The sequence below is a fragment of the Thamnophis elegans genome, chromosome 1, assembly GCF_009769535.1.
Source record: "Thamnophis elegans isolate rThaEle1 chromosome 1, rThaEle1.pri, whole genome shotgun sequence".
Classification (NCBI taxonomy): Eukaryota; Metazoa; Chordata; class Lepidosauria; order Squamata; family Colubridae; genus Thamnophis; species Thamnophis elegans.
The window spans coordinates 71265944-71285497 of NC_045541.1; the positions used below are offsets into that span (position 1 = coordinate 71265944).

Genomic DNA, 19554 nt, shown 5'->3' on the forward strand with positions numbered 1-19554 from the left:
GCCGTGAAGTGCCGGCTGGGGGAGCCCGGGAGCCAATCGCCCCGGAGGAAAGCGTGTCGCTTCTGCTCGGGCGACGGAGGCACGCCCCAGCCAGCGGTCGGGGCCAGAGTCCGGGGAGCCTAGTGCTAAGTCCCAGGGCGAAAGAGGCTCCGGGGCGCGCGCCGCCGGTGTTGCGCGCTCGAGGCGCCCTGGCCGGGGGGATGCCCCTGTGCGGGCTCGGCGACTAGCCCGACCGCTTGGTGCATGGCCCAGCTATGGAGGTGGTGGACGAGACCGAGGCTCTGCAGCGCTTCTTCGAAGGTAAGGCGAGTGCGAAGCCCGGGCAAGTTGCGCAGGGCGGGGAGGAGCCCGGTTTCTTTCTCCGCTACTCTTGGATTTGGGGGATTAGCGGCACGTGAGGACGGCGGCCCCGCCGCCTCGGGTAACGCGCGTCGCATCGAGCACCGCAGGTGTGTGGTTAGCGGGAAAGGTAGAAGGGTAGAACTGAGTGGCTTCGCGCGAAGGAAGCCTGCGAGAAGGGGATTTAGATTGACATTTGGGTTTGGAAGCTGAAACGGCGTCGAAGCCGCACCAGGAGGGCTCGCTGAGGACGGCGTCAGAAGGGGAATCCAAATACTCCCGCAAACTCCGTCTCGCCAGTGCCTTTGAAACGATTCTCTCCCCCCCCCCCGGTACCCCCAAGCCCCGCTCGTATCCTCCAATTGCACCGCCTCGGTTCTTTATTTACTTTCTTCTGCCACTCCAAGCTCACCTCGCGTCTGATAAGGGTCACATGTTACGAGCGATCCTGAGCTGACTTGCTGGTCTTGTTAAAAATGCTTGGTTCCGTGTCCAAATTGCAGATGAAAGCTTGGAGGGCCACGACTGAACTAAGATACGAGTCACACAGGTATAAAACAACCGTGGAGTGCGGGGGGGGGGGAGATTCTAAAATTCACAAAACTTCAATCAGTAATAAACTATAGAGCAGAGTCAACAGCGGTTGTGTGAGGGTGAAAGGAATTTCACCATCTTTCTCTAAATTGCTAGAATCTTTTATTATGCCGTCCTGGATGCGTCTAATTGTTAATAATTGGTTAGAGATCCCATGTCGGAATAGAATCCGACAGTGCAAAGTTACCTTTTACTTTTTCTTTGTAATACATAACCGCTGGCAGAAATCCCTTTTGCAGCACATCCATCCTATATTCATTCTAAAATCCCACAGTCATTCTCAGGTCATTTGTCACATGTCAACGTTATCCAGTCCTTACTAGGCTTTGAGAAGTCCCTTAATCTTCTGTAAAAGAAGATTATGGTATATACTAATGAGGATTCCTTTCCTGTCCGCTGTGTGTCCTATTCAACATGGCAGAAGCCTGTAGGTAGTTTTTCCATTTTGTTACCATGACATCATCATATCCTGTGATGGATATTATTTTTTATTGCAGAACTTTAAATTGTACAGAACCCCATAACCAGAAAAATTCAGGGATTTGATCCTTTCTTCAACAGCACATTGTACCTGTCGTGTTGTGGCAGATCTGGACCTTGGCAGCCAGTCATGCCTCTCTGAGATACACAAAAGAAATATATCTGTTTCATTCACATGTTATTTATATTCACAAATTATGAGTAGACATATTAAAATGTTAATTCTGGGAGCAAAATAATGAGTCTTGCAGAACTCTCAATATCAATACAGTATTAATACATTATTGCATAAGAATATTAGCTTTTCTGATGTTTTAATTTTTTAATCTTTAAAAAGCCGCAACACTTTACCTTCTGAAAAATATTGTATAAACTTATTAAGACCAGCTATGTGTTATTTGAGTGTTCAATATTTAAATTACCCAATGTATGGCAATTTTATTTTATTTTAATGTACATATAGGAATATGTTTTTATTTTAAAATAGCTACAGGAATCTTAATACTTTTGGGAAAATAAATGTCAAAATAGGAGAGTCTGATTCTAGTATTGTTTTCCTTATTGAAATTGCCTCTACCCTTACCGACAAATTTCTATTAGCCTCAGATGGGGAATATATTATTTCACTCTTTGAAAAACTAACAACCCCCTGCACAGTGGTAAGTGTCATTATGCACTTGATAAAAACTTATCTTGAATTAAGTCAGCATGTTTTTGATGAATTTATTTTAGGTCGTTGTCTCTTTAAGTTACTTTTGCATTGTGTTTCAAAATTTGCTTTGCTATAGTTTTTATCATTATTTATTTCCTTCTCAATAGTTCCCAAGTCTTCTGTGATTATTCCTTTGTAAGGTGCTATGAACCATCTTTTCTTAGCAGCACTTTTGTGTTTGTGGGTTCAGGAGAAATATAACTTATTTCACAGATCTTGATTCCATTTCAGAAATATTGAAAACTAGCACTTCAAATCAAACTACTTTACTGATGAATAAAATAGTAAGGTGTGGGGGAAAGGCATTCCAAAGTGGCATCCTATGTGAATAATTTTTTAATCATATCCTGCACACTTTGTTTGTGGACTGACTGTATCGCGTAATGCATTGATCAAATCCAGGATTTGATAATATTCCTCAATACTTCTTGTCAACTTCCTCATGTAGTGATGATGTGGCAAATGAGCTAGAACAGTTCGTACAAATGGTAATAAACTGAAAAAGGAATTGTTTGCAGATCAAACAAATCACATCTAATATCTTTCAACTTATGTTCTTTGTATACAATTGTTTGCGACTTTCATTTTTTGTATCCAATTGTTTACAAGTTAATGCTCTTTGTATACAATTGTTTGCTGCCTAGGCTAAAGTGTGGCTTGAGCATAAGGTGCAGAATATTACAACAAAATTAGTAATGATTAGCTAAAGATATAATAATTAACAATATTGTAAGATACCACTTCAGTCCATCAAATCCAACTCTTTGTCCTCTAATTCAAATCTACTCATACTTGTGTTGTGCAGAATTGCTTTAAAAAATCCCCGGTCACAAAAAGACTTGGAATTAGAAGGATATACATGCCACTGATTTTGTATTTCTATTTATAATTGAAAGAAAGATTTATTTCAGATGAGAAACTATTTGGTTTTGAAGCTGTTAAAAATTAGTTTGCAATTGTAGTGTGCTAATGATGAACACCTTATAGTTAATGCATATAAAATGTTGGTGAGATTAAATTTAGAAAGTGAATATGTTAACCATTGTGTGATTTAATAGGGAAGAAATTTTGGTTATAATATAATACTGGAAAAATTATAGACCAATGGATCTAAATATACATTGAATTATAATCTTAAGGATTTTTTTTAATAAAATGGTGTATTGGTGACATTTAAAACTAGATCAATTATTTAAAATGCACAAAAGTGTTTTGAATGTTTGCTGAATATGTAACAGTAGGGAAGGTATTTTTTTAACCATATGTGTTGGATGTGTGATAAGGCAAAGGAATATTGGGACAGATCCATGTTTTTATTCATATCCTTAAAATGGACTTACAGTGGAAACCAGAAGATTTTTTTAAGCACTTTTGGAAAAATAGATGGAAAAAAATTGGTGTTTTATTATCGTATACATTTTCTGAAGCATGAATCCTTAATGTTCAAAAATGGAAAGAAGCATTAATTCCCACAATGGAGGAATGGATTGAAAAGATGATGGAACTGACAGAGATGGCAAAGTTAACTGCATTAATTAGGGAACAAATTTACATGCTGCAGTTTCAACCTGGAAACTGCTTTTAGACTTTTTGCTTTCCCCCTTCTTCCATTGTCTTATTTATATTTGTATTGTATTTTATATTAAGCATTGAGATTCTTTAGAATCTCCAGACATTACAAATTTAAAAGCATTTTGGCCTGTTCGCATGCTTTATTTCATTGCTCAAAATGCTTTAAAATATAAGTGATAACAAATTATCTAACTAATCCCCAAGTAACTTTATTAATGTGATGGTTTTATAATTATTCAGAGTCTCGTTGATTTACTATATGGAGTAAAATTCCCAGTTTTCATAGTTCTTAAGTACAGTACATCCTTCATAACATCCTGATTTCCCCACCTGCATTTTTAAATGCAGGTGTAGTCTAGAGTGTGGGTTTCAAACTGGCAGCCTGCGGGTTGGATGCGTCACACACAGGCCATGCCCACCTCATCTCCACGAAGGGAAAAAAACCATCTTGAAACATCATGTGATGGCAACGTGACACAGCGAGTTTGCTACCTGTGCTCAAGAGGTGTCTGATTTTGAAGGGAGAATGACTGATTTTAAAGGGAGAAATCTGGCAGTCAACCTTAAACTAATATCAAAATGATGCACTGCTGTTGAACTTCATCAGGTATATTTTTTCCCTGAGATACAAAAGTAAGTTTTGGCATGTTGGCAATCTTGTATCTGTCCCACTGTTCTAAGTGTAAATTTATACTTGTTTATTTGGAAGTCTAAGTCTTTTCAGTTCCTCCGGGCTTACTCCTGAGTTTTTGGGTTAATTTTTTTGGTTTACTTGTTACCCATGTATGTTTGATGGAGTCTTATCCAAAATTAATAACTTTGTCCAAAGTTATTAACCTGTACAGGGTGAAAAAGAGATAGCTGTTGCTTGTTACTTTTGTAACAAGACTATGAGAAGTACGACTTATTTAGCTCCTGCAGTTCCTGAGTTGTTTTATTTTCCCTTTAGGGGAAATAGGTAGCTATTGAGGGGGGGAAAGGTAATTCTGTTTAGCTCTCATGTAATGTATTTTTTGTTTGAGGATTCATTAGATGAGAGTGAAGAGAAATAGTTGTGAAAAAGACACTGTTGATATGGATTATCACCCTGTTTCCATATATTCTCCTCTTCCTTGTCTTAGTTTCTTTTTATGGAATTTCTGATTGCTTTTAAAATAAGAACACAGAATAAATTCTCATCAGCTTTTGATTTGCTGTTATGGTCAAAGTCCAGTCTGAGGTGAATTGTGAAATTATTCTGAATTAATTTGGAAGAAAAATATGCACAAATGATAACTGTCAATTAAAATCCAACTTTATGCTACTCCTGCTGAATGATAACTTCAGTTTAATGACCTACCATATATATTTGCAGATAAAGCAAAAATGTTAAGTTCCAAAATTCACCCCCAAAATTTGGTACCTTTTTTACCTGCAAATCAGAGCTCAGATTTTTAAAGCAAATCATGGCCTTAAAATTAGGTGGATTTATAAATGATGACAGGAACAGTTTGCAGTTTTCCGCCTGTCACTATGGATAAAAATTCTAGGATGGGTTTATCCGCAATTAATTATGGTAGTGTAAGAATTACCTTTCAAGAATGGACAATGTGACATTCGCCCATTACACTGTCATCTTCTCGAATGCTTCCAAGTCAAAATAATGAAAAATGTATCAGTAGGTCCCCTTTATCTATTTCACCCTCTTTTATTTACAGTTTAAGTTTACTCAGTCATGTGGGCTTATTCCATTTAGAAAGACCATGAGCTAGCTGCCTTGCAAATTCATGCATTTGCCCAATTCAGCTTTCAGTAATTGGACAGACGTATTTATGGCAAATATTGGGAAGCACTCCTGCTCTAAGTGAGCTCTGTGAATTGGTGATTTGCTGTAAATCTGATCATCTTGAGTGATATTTAAGTTGATAAAGTTTGCAAGGACAATTTTCAGCTTTAATTAAAATCTGGCATGAATATTTGAATTGCACAGATTTTTGACAATCTTTTAAAAGAAATTGGGATTACAAACAGAAAAGTAACTACAATCACTTAAGCAAACAAAGTTGACTAGTTTTTTCCAACATGTAGAGCAAACAAAGATAATTAAATATGTCTATCTCCTTAGTAAAATACAAATTGATTGATATGTTTCCTTTCCTTTGTTCTACCTTATAAGGCTTTCTCTTGTGGGAGGGATTTAAACAATAGCTAGATATTGTTAGGAAAAGATCGTGGTAATTTTATTATGTACTATAGGAGGCTGGATTAGGTAGTTTACAAGATCTTTCCAGTTCCGTGATTATAAGATGATAAACTACTAACCAACTGATCACAAATAGTTTTATCCATCTTCTAACATTTCTGTTTGAATACAGTATTTTTTTTAATTTATTATTTATTTGGCTTTTAAAAAATATAGAACAAATCCTGTTCTCCACATTTTGGCAAGTGAATAATTCCTCAGTGATTGTGAACTACTTGAAAAGTTGCTTTCCCCCCTAAAACTTCTTCTAATTCTAATTTAAAACTTCTAATTATCTCCAGCATTTATCATGCTGGAGATATGTATGGAATGATGCATTCTTCTGTGCTACAGAAATGACTAATTATGAAAGAAAGAATATATCTATTTAAAAGACGATGTATCTACAGTACTGTTGTTTCCATAACAATGCCATTGAAATCAGAACAGAATAATCTCTTTCCCTGCTGAGTATCTGAGGAAGACAACAAGCTACTGGTCAAAGTAGCTTCTATTTTATCTCTTCATGTTTTTAGAGAATCCATATTGCTACAATGGATTCCTGAGCTTTCTTTCAATTCTTGGTTATTACTTTTCTATTAGTTTCATCTTCATTGCTACTCCTGGTGTCAAACTTTCCAGACCAGCCATAGGCTGTGTACAGAAAATATTCTGATGACTTCAAATTAGTTGCATGTACTTATAGGTCTTTTTATTTAAAAAAAACTTAAACTTCATTAATAGTGAATTTCTCAAGTTACAGTAGGTAGAAATAATTTTAGGTATTCAGTGATTGAATTGTATTTTTTTACAACAAATTCTGAGTTAAGCAGATCTGTTCTATACTATTTAATTTTTAATTTTTAAGCATATTTTCTATATCAGTGTACCCTTTGAAAACTGATGATCAACATTTCTGGCATGAGAAACAAATTATTCAGATGGATGGGCAAAAAGATATCTAGCACGAGAGTTTTGGAGGGAATTCTAAATCAATCAATCAAATAGAAAAGTCTAATGCTTAACTGTACAGTACATTAGAACTCTGGTCATGACCATAATTTTGGTCGCAATCCGATTTGGTTGTGACCCGAACCTAATTTTGGAAATTTGGTGCTTACAAAAAAAATGGAAAAATGGATTGAAACCGATTTGGTTGTGGTCAGAAGCATTCGTGACCAGAGGTTCTATGTATATGGAAATTTAGAAATGAGATGGGCAGCTCTCTAAAAATTGTTGAACTTCAGTTCCCATAATAAGTGATGACAGACATGGCTGATGAATAACATCTGGAAGATAACACTTGCTGAAGCATTCTGATTCTATTATTCTTGATTTAAAGAAACAAATGGACATTCAAACTTAAGAACCCTTTGCAACAAGAGGTTTATTAACACTAACATCTCCCCCCCCCTCCTTCAAAGTGATGATATTCAAAGAGAATGGAATTCCTGTAGCTGTTTAAAAGCTAAACATTTGGTAGACCAAATGTTAAGGTAAAGGTTTCTATCAGTTTTCCAGATGCTGCATCTACTGAATATTTTCAATACTGAATATATTCAACTCCAAAAGCTACAGGTTCTATAAACAAATTCCGCTTCACTTCTGGGATCTGACTCATTTATAAAAGACAAGTGCTCTACTTCTTTCATTTTGGTTTTAATTTCTTTTTATGTTTTTACTGCAGAACATGAATTAAATAAATCCCTGATGTGCTATTCTTACTGAATTGTTGCTAGAAATATTTCTAAACATTAAAGGATAAGTACTAGGCACGTGTCATACTCCTCTCCTTTCTGACAAAGGATATTACAGTTAAGCTTGCTAGAGTTCATTTTATTCCTCATTCATTGCAAGTGGGCAGTGACTTGTCCCAGCAGAAATGGCAAAACAGGATGAAAATGGGAATTTGGTGGACAAAAACATGGAAGCCAAGAAATCACCTGAGCAGTAAATACATTGGAATAGCTTGTAATAGGGTGGAACAGCTCATGTGGCATGTGCCTTTCCCTTTTACTTTTCAAGCATGGAGTAAAAAAATGAAAAGACTGTTTCAGATCTTCTGATTTTTGAATTCTCTGTGGGAAACTTTTTTATGTGGGTGTAAGGATATTGAAAGACTGTGCTGCCCATGACTTCTCCACTTCAGGCTATCAAAAGTTGGGGTAGTACTTGCTGGCCAGTGGCCAGTAGACTAACTTCTCTCAGGATGAAAAGAACCACAAAATAAAGTATATTTGTAAAGGGGAAAAAGTTTATGTATTAAAAGATTTCATGAAGCAGGTAAGAATATGGTTATTTTTCCTCTGTCTGCTGTGCTTTGAGAGTGTTTACATAGAGGGTTTGTATTTTATATCAAAGAGAAGTTGGGGAGTATTGGGGGGGGGTATCAGGGGAGAAGCGTCTGACCCTTGGCTGGCATCTGCTGGTAACCCTACCTTCCTTTCCATCTAACACTCACACAAGGGAAACAGTTACAACAGAGCTTAGCTATTTGGGATCCCGCTTGCTCTCTTCCCTAATTTATAAGATAAGAGCTTGTTAAAGAATGTACATTGGGAAAGATGTGCAGAGTAGCTTAAAAGGGAGAATAAATGGTGCACGGGGAGTGGGAAGGGTGGCTTGGCAACTCTCTGAAAACTTTAATAGAAATTGGCGGTGGAGGCAGATACTTTAAAAATGAAAACAAAAGAGACAGAATAGATTTTTTTAAAAAATAAATCTGAAGTTTATAGAAGTAAAAAGTTTAATTTAATCTAATAAAGATTGAAATTATCCACTTAAACAAAAAAGGAGCTGAGTTGGACATGCAGTTGAGTGGCTGAATACTTCATGAGATGACTGCAGAATGTAAAACAGGTAAAAGCTCAGGTGCTCTTCTATAGCTTTCCTGTAGTTTCAGCCATGAAGCTCTAGGAGTCTCTGATACCGATGTATTTTCAGTATGGGTTATGTGACCAAAACACAGTGCATTTATTGGTAGAAGCAAATGGATATTTTAATAATAATAATTACAGCAAATATACCATTTATTTTTATTTTTACTTATTTATTTGTATCCCACTTTTATTTATTTTTACAAATAACTAAAGGGGGCAAACATATCCACCACACTTTCCTCCTCCTCCTTTCTCCAACAATAACCCTGTGAGGTGGGTTGAGCTGAGAGAGAGCAGCTGGCCCAAGGGTCTCCCAACTACCTTTTATGACTAAGGCAGGACAAGAACTAATGGTTTCCTGTTTTCTAGCTTGGTGTTTTAACGACTAGACCGTTTCCCCAGTATCTCAGGAAAGCTTTCATATGATATTTGATTATTGTATACTATTACCCTGTTCCATTCATGGAATGTCATCTAAGCTTCTGTATTGAAGGGAGATATTGCAAATTTCATCATCTAACCCATGTATCTACACTGTTGTTTTCATCTCTCTCTCTGATTATCTATTGTGATATAGATATATATCCCTCACAGTATCTTGATGATGATTCTCAGTCATCCATGTAGGGTTGTCTGAAAGTTGAGTCATTGCAATTGGACTAATTTTTATTGTTAGTTTCAGACGTTTCTCTGTTCATTCAAGCAACTTCATCAGTCAGAACAAGCCAGTTAAAGCAAAGAGTCGTTGAAATATACCAACTCCAGCTACAAAAACCTCAGGGGTTTCCTCCCTAAGGTGCATTGCAATATGTCAGTGAATTTATTATTATTATTTTCAACAACAGAATTGTATCACAGCGGCCAGTTGTTTCGCCGGATTTGGCATTGATTACTAGTTGGGCCCCAAATACGTCGTAACATATTTTCGTAATATGCGTGCAGATCCAAGCAGTGCAGCTTTTTGCATTTGACTGATGGTGATTTTGTCAATTTTTAACTGTTTTAAATGTAATTCCAGTGCTTTTGGAATAGCACCCAGTGTGCTGATTACCACTGGAATTACCACTGCTGGTTTGTGCCATAGTCGTTGAATTTTGTTTTTTAAGTCCTGGTATTTTGCGATTTTTTTCACATTCCTTCTCATCGACCCTGCCATCACCTGGTATTGCAATGTCTATGATTGTAACCTTGTTTTTCTCAACCAGTGTGATGTCTGGTGTATTATGCGCCAGTATTTTGTCCGTTTGTATGCGAAAATCCCACAAGATCTTGACCATCTGATTTTCGGTGACTTTTTCAGGCTTATGTTCCCACCAGTTTGTTGCTGTTTTAATATTATAATTTTTGCACAAATTCCAGTGGATTATTTGTGCTACTGAATTGTGCCGCAATTTATAATCAGTCTGTGCGATTTTTTTACAGCAGCTGAGTATGTGATCAACAGTTTCATCAGCTTCTTTGCAAAGTCTGCATTTGGCATCGTCAGAGGATTTTTCGATTTTGGCCTTAATGGCATTTGTGCTGATAGCTTGTTCTTACGCAGCCAGGATTAGTGACTCTGTTTCTTTCTTTAATGTACCTGTTGTTAACCATAACCAAGTTTGTTCACTATCCACTTTATCTTTTATTTTTTCCAGAAATTGGCCATGCAATTTGACTCACAGTCTGGTACTGGTAACAATTTTACAGTTCAGGTCCTAACCCAGGACTTAAAAGCTGTTAAAGTAATGACTGAGTATTTAGGCAGTTCCAAGGAAGGTGGGTTTTTGCAGTCACAATATTCAGGTCTAATAAGTTCAAAAATTCATTGTATCTAGGTAGCCCTTTGGGTATTGCCAGGAGTGGGATTGAAAATGTTAGCAGCCGGTTCTCTGCCTGGTTGCTGAGTAGGCATGGCCATGGCTTACTCGGCCTCCTGCACCATGTTGGGGGCGTTTTCACCCTTCCCAGACTCTGGAGGCTTTCCTCGTGCCTCCAGGAGGACAAAAACGGCTCCAGAGTGAACCAGATTAACACTAATTTAAAATTAACATCCAGTTCACCTGAACTGGTCTGAATCGGCTGAACCACACTCCTGGATATTGCTCCAAGGACTCCTATTACTAGTACAAACTACTACAACCATTGGTTTTTTTCCATCACAATCGCTCAACTTCAATTTGCAAATCACAATATTTTGTTATATTTTTTAGCTGTTTCTCTTCAATTCGTGCAGTGCCTGGTATTGCAATATCAATGAACCAGACTTTTTTCTTTTCCACAGTAGTGATGTCTGGCGTGTTTTGGGCCAGATGCCTGTCTGTTTGGATCTGAATGTCCCATAGGATCTTGACCTGTTCATATTATTATTATCATTCATCACACAGTCAGCCAGATATTCAGACTGGGTTTTTGTCTACCTATTGAGTCCTTAACAAGGACCAGGGATAGACAAATCTAGATGTTTAATGGTGTTACAGGTATCATCACAGGTTGGAAACAGTTTCAAATAAGTCCACCTTCTGCAATTGACTTGCGGCAAATTTGTCAATGGCAATGGTGTCCAAGTGGTGCTCCAGTTGTTTTGGGACTGCACCCAAGGCACCTATTACTATTGGTGCTATCCTTGCTTGCCTTTGCCATAGTCATTCTATTTCTATTTGTAGGTGTTGTTGTTGTTGTTGTTGTTATTATTATTATTATTATTATTATTGTACAATTGTATCACAGCGGCCAGTTGTTTCGCCGGATTTGGCATTGGTTACTAGTCGGGCCCCACCCAGGGGCCTAGGACGCCGTAACGTATTTTCGTAATATGCGTGCAGATCCAAGCAGTGCGGCTTTTTGCATTTGACTGATGGTGATTTTGTCAATTTTTAACTGTTTTAAATGTAATTCCAGTGCTTTTGGAATAGCACCCAGTGTGCCAATTACCACTGGAATTACCACTGCTGGTTTGTGCCATAGTCGTTGAATTTCGATTTTTAAGTCCTGGTATCTTGCGATTTTTTCATGTTCCTTCTCGGCGACCCTGCTATCACCTGGTATTGCGATGTCTATGATTGTGACCTTATTTTTCTCAACCAGTGTGATGTCTGGTGTATTATGCGCCAGTATTTTGTCGGTTTGTATACGGAAATCCCACAAGATCTTGACCATCTGATTTTCGGTGACTTTTTCAGGCTGATGTTCCCACCAGTTTGTTGCTGTTTTAATATTATAATTTTTGCACAAATTCCAATGGATCATTTGTGCTACTGAATTGTGCCGCAATTTATAATCAGTCTGCGTGATTTTTTTACAGCAGCTGAGTATGTGATCAACAGTTTCATCAGCTTCTTTGCAAAGTCTGCATTTGGCATCATCAGAGGATTTTTCGATTTTGGCCTTAATGGCATTTGTGCGGATAGCTTGTTCTTGCGCAGCCAGGATTAGTGACTCTGTTTCTTTCTTTAATGTACCTGTTTTTAACCATAACCAAGTTTGTTCACTGTCCACTTTATCTTTTATTTTTCCAGAAATTGACCATGCAGTGCTTTGTTCTGCCAACTCTCCATTCTTGATTTTATCACATCTTTTCTGTATTCTTGTTTTGTCTGTTGGGCCTTCAGTAGATTTTTGTTCTTTACTTCGATTAATAGATGTTCTTGAGTGTCTTTTAAATAATCAGCCAGTGCATGTTTTTCTTCTTCAACTGTTTGCTTCACTTGTAATAATCCTCTGCCACCTGATTTTCGGGGCAGATATAGTCTATCAGTATCACCACGTGGATGTAAACTGTAGTGTATTGTCATTAGTTTCCTGGTTTTTCGGTCCAAAAGGTCCAAATCAGCTTGTGTCCAGTTAACTATGCCAGCTGTGTATCTTATAACTGGTATTGCCCAGGTATTTATGGCCTTGATTGTATTTCCACCATTCAATTTAGATTTTAAAATTTTCCTAACTCTGTTGGTGTACTCTCGCCTGACAATAGTTTTTACTTCTCCATGCTTGATGTTATCCAACTGCAGAATGCCTAAGTATTTGTAGGCTTCATTTTCTTTGCATTTAATTAGTTGGCCATTGGGCATTTCAATTCCCTCAGATGCAGTGATTTTGCCCCTTTTTATGGATACAGTGGCGCATTTTTCCATGCCAAACTGCATTGAAATATCGGTGCTGAATACTCGGACTGTATTTGTCAATGATTGGATTTCTATTTCTGACTTTCCATAGAGTTTCAAATCATCCATATATAGTAAATGCGAAATTTTTTCAGCTTTTTTGGCTGTTTGGTAGCCTAATTTCATTTTTTTAAAGATTACTGATAGTGGGATCATTGCGATGATGAAGAGAAGAGGTGAAAGTGAATCACCCTGGAAAATTCCTCGCTTGATATTAACCATTCCGTAGCTCTCATTCCCTACTGCCAACTCAGTTCTCCATTGTTTCATTGCCTTTTCAGTAAAGGATGTAATATTTTTGCTAATGCCAGTTGTTTCTAAGCATTTTATGATCCAACTATGTGGCAGTGAGTCAAATGCCTTTTTGTAATCAATCCAGACCATATTCAAGTTCGTTTTTCTGTTCTTACAATTTTCTAATATCATTTTATCAATTAGAAGCTGATCTTTTGTGCCCCTGCTCCTTCTTTTGTTGCCTTTTTGCTCTACTGGCAAGATGTTGTTTGTTTCCAAATAATCCATCATGTTATCTGCAATAATGCCTGTGAGTAATTTGAAGGTTGTTGGTAAGCATGTTATTGGTCTATAGTTTTCAGGTGTTGTTCCTTTAGTTGGATCTTTCTGAATCAAGTATGTTTTTCCAGTTGTCAACCATTCATCAATTTGGCCCTTTTGTAAAATTTCATTCAGTTGCCTGGCCAATATTGCATGTAAACTGGTCAGATATTTGAGCCAGAAACCATGTAATTGGTCCTTTCCAGGTGATGTCCAATTCTTTACCTTTTTAACTCGATTTTTGATCATCTCAGTTGTTATTTCTAATACTTGCATTTGTTTGTTGCCAATGCTTTTCTCAAAGTCATGTATCCACTTTGCTTCCTTGTTGTAGTCCTTTGCATTGTAGTCCACAATTCTTTCCAGAATTCAACTGTGGCCTGCTTTTCTGGTTTTTCACTTTTGGTGTCACCATTCACATTAAGACTTTGATAAAAACGCCGTTGGTCTGATCAAAATTGCTGATTTTGTTTATATTGGATGATTCGTGCCTCATATCTTTCAATTTTTCTAGCTGTTGCTGTTATCTGCTGTTTTACAATCTCTACAGCTTCATTGATGTTTCTTGTATCCAATCTATATCTTCTGATTAGCCGATCTATGATTTTGTTGTTTTTAAGCCGTTGCTCATGCATGTTCTTTAAGTTACTAGCATCTGTCCTTAATTTTTTGATTTTTTGTTCTAGACGGATTTTCCACTTTGGCTTTGATGCTTTTTCTGTTGTGTGACTAGGTACTTTAATTTTAATGCCTAGTTCGTTAGTGACTATTACAGCTGCGCTGTACATTAACTGGTTTGTTTCCAAGATGGATCCCGGTTCAATTGTTGAAAACACTGCATTAACCATTTTCATGATAGGGGCCAAAATTTTCTTAGGCACAGTTTTTAGTGATGGTAAACGTTGCCTTTCCTCATTAAGCAGAAAATGCTCCATGATCTTATCCTTCAATTCTTTTTGTTTTTGAGTTAGTTCATCAGTTGGTTCAGTGATAACTGGTTCTAGTGGTGGTGATGTTATTTCCTCCCTGAGAGCTTCTTCTGGGAGTTCTACTATAGTGTCTTTAGTTGTGTCTTGAATATCAGTTATTTCCGCTTGTGATATTGTTTTTTGGGTTTTGCAGTTTGCCTGAATTTCCTCATGTTCAACTTCACTAAACACTTTATTCCGTATAATAAATCGCCTTTGATCTGCTAGTCGTTGTTCACTAACATTTGAATCTGGATATTGTTGTTTCCATAATTCATACATTCGCTTTAAATATCCTCTTTTTTCTGGCTCTGAGTTGTAGTAACAGGCCATTATGGCACGGTTTTCATCTGCACTATATTTTTGTCGTTTTGTTGGCTGGTCCACTTGTAGCCCACTTGTCGACGGATGTCCAGGGACCCCAACATCCGCTGTGGCCCTTGTTAACCCGCGCGACGACCGATGCGGTATGGAATTCTTATTTGTTTTTTTCACCATATTGTATGGGTTGGCGGGGTTTTTTTAACGGGACCAGATGCCAACCTGATCCCAACCTTCCTCCTTTCTCATCCGGGCTTGGGACCGGCAACGGCGGAGTTATTATTATTATTATTATTATTATTATTATTATTATTATTATTATTATTATGTGGTTAATCTTTGGTGAGAATCACAGCCTTTGGGGCTGGTTGGTAGTTCAACAGCTCGAGTCCTAACCAAGGACCTAGGATCGGAAGATATAAGCTGTTCCAAGTAGGGTGGTATTATTATTATTGTTATTGTTATTGTTGTTATTATTAATATTTACAGTGCTAGAAGCCCTTTTTTGGAAATTACTCTAGGGCTACAGTTATCCATTTACAGGCTTGAAAAGACCATTGGAAACAATAGCTTTATATGTTCGTGCTGCTAAAATAATATAATTAGAGCCATTCTTATTTGACTCTGGCAGGGAAGCTTCAATTTACAAGCCTAAGTGAATAAAAGGAAACATTTCCCGAATCCCATTATTTCATTCTGATCAGATTTGAAGCAAAAATGTACATAGATTGTGGACTTGAAACATCTTTCCCAGTTCAGTATTTTGGCAGAGTTTAAAGACTAATATTTTGGCTGTGACATTGTTTACATTGTTGAAAAACTATGCATGTATTTTGAGATTTACTTAATTGAACAGATTAGAATTTTTTATGTGTATGATTTTCTTCTGCGTCCAGGAAATGCCCATTGATTATAAGGTGTAAACGTGTGCCTTTGAGAGTGGTGTTTCTGGTGCCAGAATGGGAGTTAGGTTAAATATAATATAGGGAAAGAAGCACAGATCAAACTAGCAAAAGAAAAACCCCACCCAGCTTCTTTGTTTCATAATTACTTTGAGGAACATGTCTGCTTTCTTTAAGGTGATTTTAGGAAAGAGTTTGACAAAGCACTAAAGGGAAACCAAGGCAGCAATTTGGTAACTTTTCAAATCAGTCTTTTTTATCAGTTATGTGTAAAATGTGTTAAAGTGTCTTAAAATGCAAATCAGAAGAATTAAGCTCTTGGAAAGTGCCTCAACTATTAATAATAGTCTATGACTGTAATAAAGGATTGATTGCTAATAATAGGTCACTCTAGGACAGGGGTCAGCAAACTGTGGTTCTGGAGCCGCATGTGGCACTTTCCTCCCTCTGCTGCAGCTCCATCACCGGTCAGCGCCACAATTTTGAGAGGAGCTTTGGGGGGGAGGGGGGAGAAGCACAGGATCTGACAAGGAGACCAATTATAACTCTTTGAGGAGTTAAAAATGAGCTGAGGGATTTCTGTAAGTAATGCACAATGCATCTTTTTAAGGGTTCCCAACTCTTAAAACAAACCGGATTGTCAGTATCTCTGCTTAACAGCTCCAGTGACTTCAAATGAATGATGAAATGACATTTTGTTAGAGGTTTCATTTTCTGCCCTCCAGTCTTCCAATCTTGTTGTATTTTATGGACTGCACCCTTACCACCAGCTGTGAGTGCAGCTTACATTGCAAGTAGCTTTTTGGCTTCTAATTCCCTTGTGAACAATTCTGATCTTTTTGCAGCATGGACCAGTGCTGACTATACTGCAACCTACCCTGCTTCCCTGAAAATAAGACCTCCCCAGATAATAAGCCCAATCGGGCTTTAGAGCGCATGCGCTAAAATAAGCCCTCCCCCAAAAGTAAGCCCTCCCTGAAAATATTGTAACACAGCAGCAGCCATGAGGTGACCACCATCGCCACCTCCTGCACCTCAAAAATAATAAGGCCTCCCCGAAAATTAGGCCAAGCGCTTATTTCGAGGGGCAAAAGAAAATAAGACCCCGTCTTATTTTTGGGGAAACACGGTAAGTAGCTAATTTTAATGGCTAATGTGGTGATGGTGATGGTGAGGGGGTTACTAATGCATATAGTATTCACTATATTCGCCTGGAGTCCTCCAGGATTGGGCGGCCTAGAAATTTAACAAACAAACAAACAAACAAACAAACAAATAAATAAATAAATAAATAAACTGTTGTTGCCTGTGACCAGTTTACTTTTACCCCATTTCCTCAGAACCTGTCCTTAGTTGAACAAAATCCTTTTATTTCTACATTAGCATTTGGTGTTGAAACCTGTCACTGATCTCTTGAACACGATTCAAGTGATCACAGTACAGGTAGTCCTCCATTTACAACCATTTGTTTAGTGACCATTTGAAGTCACAATGGTACTGAAAAAAGTGACTTGTGACCGATTGTATGCACTTCAGACTGTTCACATGATCAAAATTTGGGCATTTGGCAATTGGCATGTATTTATGACAATTGCGAGTATCCCAGAGTCCTTTGATCATTTGTAACCTTCCCTGTCAGCTTCTGACAAGCAAAATCAATGAGAAAAGTCAGATTCGCTTAATGACCACATGATTCACTTAACAACTGCAGTGATTTACTTAACATCTTGGCAAAAAAATTGTAAAATAGAGCAAAACTTTGTTAACCATCTGCCTTGCTTAGCAACAGAAATTTGGGGCTCAGTTGTGGTTGTAAGTCCAGGATCACCTGTACGGAAAATCTGTCTCACCCATTCCTACTGATAACCAGTGGTATGAATCAATACAGGATCATTTGTAAGTTTACTACTACAGAAGATTGATTGATGTAAAAAAAACGATAGAAAGGTTTTTATTTCTGTGCAACGCTGTAACTTTTTTTTTTTTTGTTAAATGCTTCTTTCAGTCTTGAAGCCATTAACTCTTCATTTAGGAGGAATGTAATTAGGGCATGTCAATTGTTCAACTTTCAATTTACAAACATTAGAGGTGCTTAAAAGTTGTGATATTCCTTGGGGATTGTAAAGATATTTTGGTTGCTATAATATTCTTTTGATGTGCTTGGTAAGTAACTACATAAATATCATAATTTTTAATATGTTGTTTGTTTCAATTCATTTGTACTATTTCACAGCAGAGGATTTAACAATTCATTTCTGTGGTGTGCTGTTGACAGATCCCATCTTCATTTTAACTTAGACAAGAAAAATCCCCACTTTAGTCTGTTCTTATGATTTGTTCCTTTGTACAAGTTTTTAGGGCCAAAATTGCAAGCCATAGCAGGAGGTTGGCTGAGCTCTGGAGCATTTTGCTTATTTTATTTATGTCCAGTGATACTTCTCAGTGGGTTCAAAATTCCTCCACAGATATAGCAGCTGAATATGTGGATAAGAACTTTTCTTTTACTGAAGTTTTATTGAAATGCCCAATAACTTTTGGGGGGACTTAGGTCCCTACTGTGAGACTTTAGTTGCATGTAGGATGGCCTCTTATTTTTAGTTCTGGCTGGTGATTTGTCAGTGAGTAAGAAGCTTCCTGCAAATACTTTGTTTATATGGGAATTCTGTGACAGAGGGGTCTTTGGAACCTGGTACAGTACAAGCACATGACTGCCTCTTCTCAATAATCCCTTTGCAACCCAAATCCCAGTATGTGCCTAATCAGAGTGGGATGCTGTCGGGAGGTGGCAGTCTCCCTCCCTGACAGCCTTCCTCCTTGCTTCTCAAAAAAGAAATAGAAAATCTTAAGAGGCAGTGACTAGATCAGGTCAGAGAAGCAAAATAACCTAAGGTGATGCTAGAACGGGATATCAATTCATAGTTGGTGTGAGACTTGGAAGTTGCCACTGTCAAGATGCACTGGGTCCGAACAGGTAAGTGAAAGCAGCATATAGCACTTCTCTGGTGAAGTAGCAAGGCTGATTGACTGATTCTATTTCATTTCTGGGGACTTACTGGTGACTTGGTATGCAGGAGAAAGAAAGGGACAATAGAGGCCTCCATCCAGTATCTAAATTCTCAGAAGACTAAAGAGCAGTTGTTTTAATAAGAGATGAGAGACTGGGCCTTCTAAGCCAAAGCTGCAGGATGGTGTGTATATGCAAATGGTCAGTGCTAGATTTGGATTCATTGCACAGACGTATTAATTACAAAAATATAGGATTGTGTAGAGACAGGCATTGAATACATTATTGATTCTTAATTAGATCTTTCCCTCTCTTTGTTTACTCATGATTGTGAATTTCTGATGATTAATTCCCATTGATTTCCTTGGTGTGATTCATTGGGCATGTCCTAGAAGTTGCCTTTTTTATTTCTCAAACTTCCTGCCATGATGGGAACTACTACTGCATCTATTTGTCTGTCCCTACTCAATTCAGAGAAATGCACTATCACACATCAAGTTTACAGGGGGTACTACTCAATGCAATTGATCTCAGGGAGCAATTCATTAATTGAGACTTCTCCCCAGAAACACTTTGTTGCTTTGTCTGGATCTGTTGCTCTTAAATGCCTAGACCTTGATGCATTGATCTTAGATTAGAGAATCTTCTGACAAGGGTGGAGGAATTCTAGGCCTCTCTATAACAGCATGTGAATCCTCTAAGTTAGGTATCTAAATCATCTCATCACAGAGAATTTGCTCAAGTAAATGTTCTGTTTCCAAAATATTGGTTAGAAATAAATCAAGGCTGCATTTGACCCTCATGTCTAATTTCTGTATCTACTTTTGAGGCAAGGTGAATATGACCCAATTCATGTGAACACTGT

General features: G+C 37.6%; 1 protein-coding gene across 2 annotated transcripts in view; it reads left to right on the forward strand.

The window, feature by feature from the left end:
• The window catches only part of MYRF (myelin regulatory factor), a 114643-nt gene continuing 95089 nt past the window's right edge, over positions 1-19554 (forward strand). For both annotated transcript variants that reach the window (XM_032220053.1, XM_032220062.1), the window contains exon 1: positions 1-300. In XM_032220053.1, coding sequence (XP_032075944.1) covers positions 255-300 — 46 coding nt within the window. In that variant the 5' untranslated portion in view covers positions 1-254. The remainder of the gene's footprint in view (positions 301-19554) is intronic.